This window comes from Lepidothrix coronata, unplaced genomic scaffold (assembly GCF_001604755.1).
Source record: "Lepidothrix coronata isolate B3197 unplaced genomic scaffold, Lepidothrix_coronata-1.0 Scaffold71, whole genome shotgun sequence".
NCBI lineage: Eukaryota > Metazoa > Chordata > Aves > Passeriformes > Pipridae > Lepidothrix > Lepidothrix coronata.
In genome coordinates this window covers 1,989,650-2,001,840 of record NW_016690251.1, presented here as the reverse complement: position 1 = coordinate 2,001,840, position 12,191 = coordinate 1,989,650, and the positions used below count along the sequence as shown (strand labels likewise).

At 37.4% G+C, this 12,191-nt stretch overlaps 1 protein-coding gene across 7 annotated transcripts in view; it reads left to right on the top strand.

The window, feature by feature from the left end:
• Positions 1–12,191, top strand: part of WDPCP (WD repeat containing planar cell polarity effector) — a 147,364-nt gene that overhangs the window by 64,314 nt on the left and 70,859 nt on the right. For all 7 annotated transcript variants that reach the window (XR_001875494.1, XR_001875495.1, XM_017818976.1 and 4 more), the window contains exons 10-11: positions 1,448–1,639; positions 10,186–10,795. Coding sequence is in view for 5 of the 7 variants with exons in the window: in XM_017818976.1 (XP_017674465.1) it covers positions 1,448–1,639; positions 10,186–10,795 (802 nt within the window). In the remaining 2 variants the exon portion in view is untranslated. The remainder of the gene's footprint in view (positions 1–1,447; positions 1,640–10,185; positions 10,796–12,191) is intronic.

Here is a 12,191-nt window from a genome sequence, read left to right as displayed (position 1 = left end):
TTTCCAAGGTAATCAATGTGTTGTCACCCAATTAACTATTTATATATAGTTCTAATTCAAGTAGCAGCTACCTGTTAACTTTCGTGTATGTTTTATCTTTACACATCTAAGTATTTTGACAAGTAAAACACAGGATATTCTGAAAACATTGACCTTTTGCAAGTTTTTCCTGTCTGTGGTTTTTTAATCCATTTCAATTTACTGAAGGAGACAGAACAAGGAGTTAAATGTTTACCATGAGAGAACAACATTGGTAATTACTTTGATTTCAGTTCCTTTTGATGTGTATTCAGGGGATGAAGAGGTCAATAATATTATGACCATGCAAATAGAAAAGGGTTCTTTTTGACCATATAAAAAACAGCAAAGGATTATTAAAGCATTAACCTTGATTTTAATGGCCTTGGTTGAGAGCTGAGATCACAATTTGGATGAGCCTGATTATTTACTAAATACAATACATAAATGCAACGGGTTCTTAACACCCATTGCACTCTGGCATTATCGCATTACTGCCAGCCTTTGTTGCCTTGCAGACAGGAATATGAAAGCAATCTGTCATGTAGTGAGACTGGCTCCAGAAGCATTTCTCTGATAAGAAGACCCCCTGCCCTTTGCTAGTGTCTGGTCCAGTAGGCTTAGCCATGCGCTTAATCCCCAGAAAGTGGTTCGATTATTGCTGACCAGCAATGGCAAGATAGTTTTTTTTTCCCCTAGCTATCAACCTTCCATTAATTCCTTAAGCAGAAATGCGGTGCAATCTATATTTCCTTGGCATGTGTCACCCAGATGGTGCACTGCTCATGTTTTCAAATAACCATGCTCCAAATAACAGAGTTTGAATAATAAATTCCACAAATCCTTCCTGAGGAAGAGGCACAATTCTCAAGAGCTGCATAAACTTTACGCATGATGCTGTAGCTCATCCACATTATGCAGAAAAGTATATATTCTTTTGCAAAGCAGATGTTTGTGTTTGGATTCTTTAATTTAGGGAGGAAAAAGAAAGATATATGTTTGCTCAAATGCTGTAGAATATATTTAATATTTGATTATGTCTTAAACACTAGCCTTAGCTCCGTGGTCAGCTTTGCAGAACTTGTCATTTAATATGGCTAAGCTTAAATCCTATGTGGAGGTCGATGCTGTCAAGCAACCATGACTGTACATTTTGGTATTGATTGGAGTCATTGCAGTAAATTCCTTCTTAACTCATATTCCTTTCCATCCCAATCCCCTCCCCACAGATAAAAGTGTGAGCATGTCTTTTTCTGTCTGAGGAGATATTTTTCACATTTACAGACAGCCTATATGAAGATATATGTAGGCAGTACTCTGTGTGTATATATACATTCTTTTTCACACACCCAAAGTAAATGCTCCCATTTGCTCCTACTGTGCTATTTTATCACCTCAAATATTTCCTACATTTTTTTTCTTCCATCAGATTTCTTATATTGATATACTTGGACCAGAAGGTAGAAGGATGAAACGTCACCTGGCAATAAACTCTATGCAAGATATGGTCATTTGCTGGTGGTCAGCAACTAGTGATGGAGCATGGCCTTGGTCTCCTATTTCCTGTGAGAGGGACAGAGCCAACCTATTGCTATTAGGCTGTGCACATGGCAAATTGGAGGTAAAGTGCTGAACTCTCTTGTTGCATGATTTTTTCAGATTTTCTAAAGAAAGAACTATTCAACTTAAATGCATATTCAGCTAGATATAAAGAACAGATATGATCAAAACATAAGAAAGGAAGATCAACCATTCTAACCTTAAAAACAAAGGTTTGTTATTTAATTAAAAAAGCACCTTATTTAGTATGTTTACTATTTTCACATTAAGACTGGAAACCTGAAAAATGTAGCAAGGAAGTTATGTCTTTATCATGGAGTAGCTTTCATGTTGCTAAAACTGAAAATAAAAGTGTCAGAGTTCCACCAGAAAACTGAGTTAGAAATTGTAACTGTTGCATGCATGTCTGAAGCAATTATTTTACATTGGCTGCAATGTTAACTGATAGGCATTTGACATCTATTTCAAGTGTTTTGTTAAAATTTTATCTATGCCCAGATGGTGTTTAAATTGTTGCTATGAGTATTGATCAAATCAGGAACTGTTTTTTTCTGAAAGAAAAAGTCAGAACTCCTCATCTACAGGTGGGAATGTAAGATACAAGTTAGGACAAAGCTACAAGCTGACCCTCTTCCTGACACCTGCTTAGCTTACCTTTTTAGGCAGATGTTTCCGTTTCATCTGTTTCATTTTTATTTCATCTATTCAAGAATCTTTGAATCCAGTTTATTTTGTTAGGCAGAAAGATAAAAACAGAGCCATCTCTGAGAGAACTGGAGCCTGAATTTAAAACACTAAAGCTTTTCTGGACTAACGTCTTGTATAGATGCTCCTGTATTCGGAATTTTATTTTCAGTTTGTCTTAAGCCATTTTTAATATGGACTAAAAAGGCACTGACTGTGGGAGAAGAGCACAAACTTGAGGATCAGCTGTGGAATAGCTGTTCTGGATTAGCTATTAGAGACTATTTCCCTATAGGGAAAAACCCTAAGTAACACTTTAAAATAAGCCACTCTTACAAACAGCACCCTGTTCTCTGTAATTAGGGAAGATGTAAATGTTTTAATGTCTTGGAACTATTACTTTGATAACTAATATTTGAGTGAGATTTTTTTTTCCCTTGAGGCTTTCTATATATTGAAAGCCAAAGAGAAAATGTAGTTGAGACAGCTTTTCTTTCTTATTTCTTTCATTAGTCACTGTAGAATTGAAGTTTAAATTACCTCCAGCTCTGCCTTCTTTACTTCTTTTCAATTGACCTCTCTCCACTTGCGGTCATCTTTGACTCATCTCTCTCTTCTGCCTGCTCTACACCTGCAGTTCTCCATTCCCCCTGCAGCAATGCCAGATCACATAAAAAAATTACTCTGGGAGCTAAAACGCGTGGCTGTTCTTTGTAAGCTTTTCCAGCCTAGTCCCTGTGCCAGTTTGATATTATGAAACTTCATCCTACTAACATTTCAGACCTTATTTCTTGCCATGACTTCCGTATGTCCAGGTTCTGACAGCAACATTCCCATGCCTTTTTTTAATCTTTCTGCATCTTCCAGAAAGCTCCCTAATGCCAACAAAGCAGTTTGCAATCTCTGTTTTCTGAGGTGTTGTTTAGGTGTTGTTTTCTTCTAAGAAATTCACAGAAACCACCCTGTCAGTTCAAAGCTTTCTGTGTTTCAATTTTTATGTTACAGGGAGATTTCCAAAATCACAGGATTCCTCAGATTCTTTCTGTGTACCTAGTTTTATCCTTTTCTGGTTTAGACTCTGGTATAGTCCTAAGCACATCACTGGTGCTTTACACAGTGAAGATAATTCACATTCACTGAGGCTTTAGGCCTCATAATCCCTTTAATTTGGCCCATATTGTAATAGAAATATAAGAAAACTCTTTTTAAAAGCAGAACTACTAAATTTGACTGTTCAATTGCTTTCCCCTTTTTGATTCTTTGCCTGTACTTGTCTGTTTCAATTCTAAGATCTTTGGATGAAATTTCTTTTCCTCTATTTATCAATAAAATACAAACACTTTGCCAGGGCTATGGAAAACTTAGTCATATATGAACAATAAACTGTCTTGCTGGTTGTCAGTTAGGCTGTTCCATGTACTTGGAATGTTCAGTAAGGCTCAAGAAACTACCTACATGCGTAGCCTATAAGTATAACCTATGATATTATTTGGTTGAGGTTTTTAACCTTATTTCCTTATGGGCAGGAGTTAAATTCCTGTGCACAGATGGGAGAACATCATAACCCAGCAGTTCTAGAAGTAATGTCAACCCCCAACCTGCATTTAACTGAGGTACATTTTTCCCCTACAGAGTCTTGGAGGGGGACATTAACTTAACACCTTTAACTTCTGAAGGTCATTTGGTAGCTTAAACATGAGCAAAAACATAGTTAACATTTCTCGAGCACTCTAAACGGTTACTCTCCAGGTCACAAAAATACAGTGGTTCTGTAAGCATGCTTATTTTCCTCTCTTTGCCTCTACTCCCTTAACATTTGTAGTATTCTTCAGGTAAATGAAAACAGGATGTGCCATTGTTATGCATGAAAGTAAATCCATATTTATCCTATTTCACCAGTAATATGACAATGATTATTGTCAGCAGTAGAAGAATAAGAAGCATGAGCTGATTCAGTTTAGAGCATTTATCATAAAGAAGTGTAATCAAGTAATATCACCATTTTACTTGAAAGTAATAGTATCTGTTGGATAAAGGAGCATGATTATCTAGAATTAAGAGAAAAGCAGAAATTACTGAATATCAAGACCATAAAGAGCTGTTTGGCATATTGGGTTTGTGAAACCAAACCCCAGGCAATGAATGGGTGCTACCCACAGCCATCACCTCGGTGCTGACCTTTGAAAACCACAAAACGACCTGCCAGCTGCTGACACTCGTGCGTTGGGGCAGAGCAAAGGTAAATGGGGCACTTATTTGATACTACTTCCTGCCTGGAAGAATTTTTTGAGTATTATTGGCTGCTCACCAGAAGAGTGTGTATGAGGATGAGGACAGGAATAGCTCTGGGATGAGACAACTCAACCCCTTGTCATGATCATCGCCTGTAACTACACGTTCTGTGTTGGGATGATTCACATTGCCCACGGAGTATTTGGGGTATTGTGTACTTCAGCAGCTTTTCAACTTAATGAAAGAAATACATTTTACTTTTTAAATACACTGTAAATTTGATTTGAATTTTACTATGTGGCTTTATATTTTAGCATTTACTACTATTAAGGCTACAGGTAAGCATTATTCCTCTAAAAACAGAAATAACTTTTTCCTTGCAAATCTCAACTTATTTTACTGAATTTTTTTTCTGAGATCAGGGTTTACTGTATTGAATGCTGTAAGATTTGGTGAAGAATTGTCCCTTGAAGAAATAAAAGTACTTTTCTCTTTAGCATTGTCTTTGCTTTGGTGTGTGATGTACATTTGGACAGATACATCCATGTTGCTGCAGGAATATTTGTCTGTTGGACCTTTGTCTGCTTTCCTGTGTGCGTTGGTTTCCTCCAGTAAACTCATCCATTCTCTAATTTATTTATTTAATTATTTGGTGTTTGTTTTGTTTTTTCTATATTAAAGTATCAGTGATCAAGGATGTTATTTAAATTGTCTCCCTGTGGAGATAACGCTGGTGTTTTGTTTTCAAAACCAGAAGAGGAATCTTCCAGAAATTACTTCAAACAATTTGCTATGAATAAAAAGGATCTGATGTGAAATCATCTTTGGATTAAATGCTTTGAGAGAAAGTCCAGTTAAAATCAACATGAACTTTATTCTGCAAACAAAAATTAACAGGAGGTGCTGATGCCAGGGCTCAGTTACTGTAGTACTTTGCACTTGTCTTTGCCATGTTTATTTTCACTCCATTTAGTGCTAGTGTGAATGACTGAAATTATACTTCAACCTTGTGGAAAAAAATAGTTTCCCCTAGAGAGAATGTTATTTTTCTTTCTCCCAAGAGAAAATATTTAAGTTATTGCGTCCACATTTCACCTCAGATTTGTGAAAAAACACGGCAGATCTTTTCTGTGTGCCCTGTCCTGTAGTGCTCAGAAAAACATCCACCGTGTGTGACTGAATGGCTGAAATACCTCTCACACACGTACAGCAAAGAATGTAAAATCCTCCATGTCACATTGAGTTAAAAGTTCAATGAATAATATGGGATAAAGATGATGATTATGATAAATTTGGAAAGAAAATAAGAACAAATGTTGACTGGAGATCTAGATAGTAAGATTGCATGTAGGACTGTAGACCCAATGCATCCAAAGAAGTAACCTAGGGTAGGAGCCTTGCATTTTTATTTTACAAAGGTTTTGAAATAGGGTGGGTTTTTTCCTTTCATCTTCACAGTGCTGTATTTAGAACTATTTTACTCTAGTATGCACCACACTTCCCACTTTATGGTTCTAATTAAAATGTTTGTTGTTATTTGGAACCTCATGGTGTGAAATTAAATAAGCCACTTTTTTAGCATCCATAAAATAAATCAAACATTTTTTCTCATCTGAAAGACACACAATTCAGTCACAGCAAGCTTATTTCTCTGTTTCTTTTGTTTTCTTTTTTCATCTGCCTGGTAAGCCAATTTTCTGCTTAAGAACTACTGGTTAAAACTCTTACTTGTTTTGATAAGTGGACTTTATCCTTTCCCAGTATTCTATGCAAAATACTTCAATATTCAGTGTTCAAAGATTTCCACTGAGAAGAATGATACTGCCCACACAAGCTAGTGCTATTATTTTTTTCAAACATAAAATGAAAGAGTTTTAACTAGCATGGTTCAGGGCCCTTATTTATAAAGATTAAGAGATTCCTTTACTTGGATACTTATGATTCCTGACTCTAGGATTTGAGAGCCTGGCATTGTAGCATCCCTCATCCTGCTGATGAGCTGATGCAGAGCCCAGATCAGTACTGCAAGGGAAAACAATATAGATGTGCAGTAGTGGTGCATGGCTGCCACATTAATAAGAGAAATATGTATAAATTATGTGAACAATATTTAAATGCATGTACTGTATTTTTGTAGCATTCACATCACAAAACTAAAAGGGACTTTTACATTTTTTTAAATTATTTATGTCTTTCTTTTCCACGAAGTAGTTGGTTTTACTTCATGCAAGGTATTTCCAGAAATCTTTCCTGGAAATCCAAGGGTAAGTGCTTAGCCCAAGATTTATGGAAAGTACTTAACACTGAAAGAACTATACACACTGCCATGTGATCTTACAACTCGATGTTTTCAGATCCACTGCCATATCCCCTCCTCCACATATCTGACAGTTGTCCTACCCATTTCTAAGGAAACTCCTCCAGCTTTTGCTTCCCCATTCCCCAAGCAAATGATTTGTTAACTCGTTCAATGAAGTTCCAGAGAACTGCTGCTTACCAGGAAGAAATCCCACTGGATTCCTTTAAATGGACTGCTAAAGCACTATGTGCACTACATTTACTAGCATGTGGTTGCTTACCAGATAGAAGAACAGTTGGCAGAATACTATCTTCTTGGGGGAAAAAAAAGTTTTATTAGACTTCTTATCTTTCAAAAGCATTATCTTAGCCTTATTAACATGTTTCTGTAGCTGTATGTCTCTCTGCTTTACTTTTCCAGTTAGCGGCATGAAGAATGAATAATAAAAGTAACTTCTGACAGAGAAACTCAAATCTTCCCTCTGAGATGAAAGAGAATATCCATTTTTTTCCTTCAGAATGCAAAGTGGCAGTTACATTCAGTAAAACTGGAAGCCAGAACAAAGAGGTCTCTCAGCTTGATACTCTTCCTGCAAGAGGCACATGAGGCCACTGATGCATGAGATCCAATCTAAGGAGAAATGTTTCTCTTGTTTTCAGCCAGAATATGAACAGGAGTGTCTAGAAAAGTTTCCTTTAAGCCTTATGTGTTTAAACATTATGCCAAAACTTATGTTTTGAAAGGCAGCAAATAGTCTTTCTCTCCTTGCAGGAACTTTTTCCTAGTTTAGAATTGTGTTATATACATCAACCAGCCCTACCCTAGACTTCATTTCAAGGATTTGCTCTCAAAATTATGTGAAGCTAGGAAGCTTCTCATCTCAAGACTCATTAGATTAGCTTTCCAAAATGCAAGATTTTACTTTCTTTTGAATTCAAAGTAGTGGTCATCATTTTGTCCTACTTTTACTCTAAGAAGGCAGAAGAAAATTATGAAATTTGGGTGCAGTTTACTTGCCGACTCTCAAACGATCATATGGCAACGTTCATTTTTCTGTGACTGTTTCCATTGCTTTTTTCCATCAGTCACTCCTATAGAGTTGTGAAATCCATATTTCACATATTTTCTTCTCTATTGTCTTAACCTTCAAGGCCAGCCTATCTTCAGAATTGAATAGTGCTTTCATGCTTTCATCTCTCATAGGCTCAATTATTGTGTGGATCTCCATGACTTTCTTGTAGCTTGTGAGGAGATATCCAGAGAAAAACACTGGTTTGGGGTCAAAATATGTAGCTAAATAATGCAGTGCATTGAAACCTGCCACAGGAAGACAGAAATCTGAGTCCCACAGGGCCTCAAGGCTCATTTCACTGAAGTTATGGAAGCTTTGAAGACTTGCTTGGGCAAGACTTCTGTTTCACACATTTGAAAGGGAGCTACCCGGGTCTCTGTACATACTCTTAGGAAAAACTGCAGAACAAACAATACCACTTCGCTTTGTCTTTATTTGGGGTTAGAGAACTCTGTGGTCACAGTAATCCTTTGTCCATAATAACCTCTTTTAGGAGTTTCCTTACTATGCAATTTAACACCCTAATAAACACACTTCAGCAGCTCTAACATCTGCACAGTAGCCACTGCAACATTTTGTGGGCATAAAATGCCTAGTTGAGGAGGCTAAGTCATTGTTGAGGGAATGATTGAGGTGAGAAAATGTTTTTCAGACTATATAAATAATGTAATAATTTATTTCCTCTTTGATATACATTTCCATTGGTCACTACTCTGTTGAGATTGGTTGGTGAGGTTTTCACAGGTTGGATGCGTTGGTTTCTGTAGTTAGGTGCTTTTGCATTAAGTGGTTCTCTGCATGCTACTCATCTTAAAAGTAGCAAAGACTTTTGTATTTGTCAGCTGGTTTCCAGCCAGAGAACTGCAATAATCCTTTTTTTCTTTCTTTTGAATGAGAAACCCTTTTGCTGACAAAACAAGTAAAGTGTCAGAACAAAACATCCTAATCAGCCTGATCAACGTCCCAAGTAGCTTGTTTATAAACTTATCAGTTACTTCTGAAGTAATGGGTGGTATGCCAAAAAATCTAAATTTCTTATTCTCTTTTGCAGGATGAAAGACTAAATTATGTGTTCCATTGCTCTTGTGATCTATGGAAAACAAATTTAAATTGCTGTAACATTATGTGTGCATTTCTGTTTTCAACCTGAAATTTCCAGTTTTCCTTCCTCGTCCTCTCTCTGTCTTTTGATCGCATTTTTTACCCCTTTCTGCGTAAAAGGTGCTTTCATACCACCTGAACTTAAGGGGCTTCCAAAAATTGTAGCAGGTCAGCAGCTTTAATCTGTAGTGTGAAGATTGCTGTGGGTATACCTGAGGGCGGGGTTCGGCTCAGGCTGACATCTTCCTTTCACTCTTTATTTCTGCATGAACAAACACCAGCAAGTTTCTGACTGACTTGCACTACTCTCATTATGCTAGACATGGGTTTTACTCTCCCTTTCAGAGAAATAGCTTTTCATAACCTCATTTGCATCTTATTTACAGCTGGTTTTTCTCCCACGGTTTCCCTGTTCATATCCTCTACACCACCTCTCGCTCAAACCCAAATATCATAGGACATGAATCTTCACTGTCCCCACTGTTGTCTCCCCCACTTTATGGTACTTCCCATGTTTCCACACTACAGATTCTTGCTCTTTGCCAGCTGGTGTCTTTTATCACATTACGCCTTTGTGTTCTTCTTCCAGTTCATTCAACTTTCAAGTACCCCATAATGATCCTCCCTTTTCTGCTATCACAAATTCATCTATTCTGCATCTAAAGCTATGTGGCACCAAAGAACATCTACCACCTACTCATTTGGCAATATACAGTAGATGTTGTTTAAACATGCCATTGTTTCTACCACTACAGTGTAGTCCCAAATCTTCGTTCGTGAAGCCCAGCCATGACAGTGTAGTATTTTCTGTTACCATGGCCCTGCATCTACACATGATGCTCAGAGTAATCTATTATAGATTTTTTCAGTAATTTTGGGATTTCTCCCCCACCCCCCTTGTGAATAATCAGTTATTCTGATGTTCTGCTCATTTTCCCTCTTACTAACGTTGTTAAGACCATCCTCTCTTTTATCTTCTATTCTGCTAACCTATTATATAGGTCTGGACAAACAAATACAATTCAAACTATATTGCAGGGTTTTTTTAAATGAAATGAGTAAACCTTTTAGAAGTTAAAACAGTAGATTCCAAAGGATGCATATTTGTTTTACTTACTGACCCACAAGAAAACGTATTTGCAGTCGCCTATTTTTAAATCATCAAAATAAGAATAAATTACTACAAATGCCTACCAAAACCTCTTGGATTTTTTTTCAGGTTCTGAGTTTTGTCCGTACGGAATGGGATCCCCTCCATGCCAGCTTCAGCACTCACCAGCCTTACCAGGTGCACACAGTGGAGCACTCGGTGTCAGCAGCCAAGGAGCCCATGGCCGACAGCTGCGTCTACAAGTGCCTCAGGAACAAAATCCAGTGTGCAGCCATCACCAGGATACCGCTGCGATCCAGGGCCATCAGCTGCTGCAGGGATGTTACAGAAGACAAACTAGTCCTGGGCTGTGAAGACTCGTCAATAATTCTGTATGAAGCCTACAACCAAGTAACTCTGTTAGCCCAGGCAGAACTGCTGCCTGCTGTGATGACCTACCACCCCGCCGGGGCCGTATTCGTGGTCGGCAGCTCTCAAGGGGAGCTGCAGCTTTTTGACACAGCACTGTCCCCCGTTAAAATTCAGCTCTTGGCACAAGACTATTCACCTGAGGCAACTTTGCAATGCAGTAAACACTTTGAGGTGCCTAGCAGCCTCATCCAGATCCAGTGGGCTGCCCCTCCAGTTGCGTGTGTCAGCCCTGACAGCACTGATATTCATGATCTTTTGTTGGTTAGATTTGACAAAGGACCCTTGGGAGTACTTCACTTTAAACTTGGTAAGTTCCTAAGCACATATGGTGAACCCTGAGCTCTCAAGGAAACATCTGTACCCCACAAGGATTTTGTGGTTTGAAGCATGCTAATTTTAGATATATGGAACCATAGCCTGAAAAGCAAATTGTTCCAACAATATCTGAAGATATGAACCAAGGAGTTCTTTATCTGTTTCACAATGACTTAATACCTTTTCATATGGGGTCAGACAGGATAGGACCCCAATCTGTTGTCAGGTCAGCGTCCCATCATGTTCCCCGTTACTCTAATAAAGCATAACAATTTATCATATGGAAAATTCCTTTAATCTGTAGTATATAACTTTAGGAATTGTATTCATTCTGTAGCAATAGCCCTAACAAGCTAAAATAATCCATATTTAATAATAGAATAGTAATTCTATTTCTTTCCCAAGTTATTTTTTTGTGTGTATGATGTATATTTGTCCCAGTACTCTGTTATTCTGGCTTCAGTACATGAAGTTGCATCTTTTCTTTCCTTGAAGACTTTTCACAGAAGAACAAAGTTCTTCATAACCTTCAGAGAAGTTTGGTCTCTCAACTAATTTGCAAGGACTTGTGAATAAAAGGATTAATAATACTAATTTTAGAATTAATATAGCACTTCTCAATTTTGGTGTAAGGAGACTCTGAAAGAGTAAACCCACAACTATCTTCCTCTTATAAGCAGAATAACAAGAAGTAGAAAAGGAAAGCTAAAGGGCTTTCCAAGAGTTACACGGTGAGTCAGTGGCTGAACTAAGAATAAAACCCCTGCAGTAGCTCATCAGTGAGAACTGTATTCTTTTCATTCAAGTCAGGCAAGTTACAGTGGTGTAAATCCAATGTGAGGGCTAAAAAAAACAATCATTCCTAAACCCTCTGACTCCCAAGGCAGTGTTTCAGCAGGGCAGACAGCCATCCTGGAAAATTTCACCATTTTGCCTATTGTCCAAGAAAACAAGATTGCCTCTATAGATCTTCATGGGTGTTTTTAATGATTCTTTTGTATAAAGCTACTGAGATTAGAAACAAGCCTTTTTTAAAAAGAAAAACAAACAACCCCCCCAAAAAACCCAAAATAGCAACCTAGTTGACAGTAAGATCTGAAAATCTACTTTATTTCTTTACTTAATGAGACACATATGTGCTTTTGTGTGGGATAACCTGACTAAAAGTACCACAGACCTAAGAATTTGAAAGACTGAATTAATAAAACTTAACCAAGCATGGCACTGCAAAAAGGTAAATTAATATAATGAGATGTTTGCAACAAAAAAATGTTGAATTGACTTCTAGCTGTGTAGTTTTAAAAGAGCTGATCAGGATTATTGCTGTTGTCCAAAAAAACTATTAAAAAACCTGTTTGCAGGTTATCATTTATTTTAAGATAATTAGC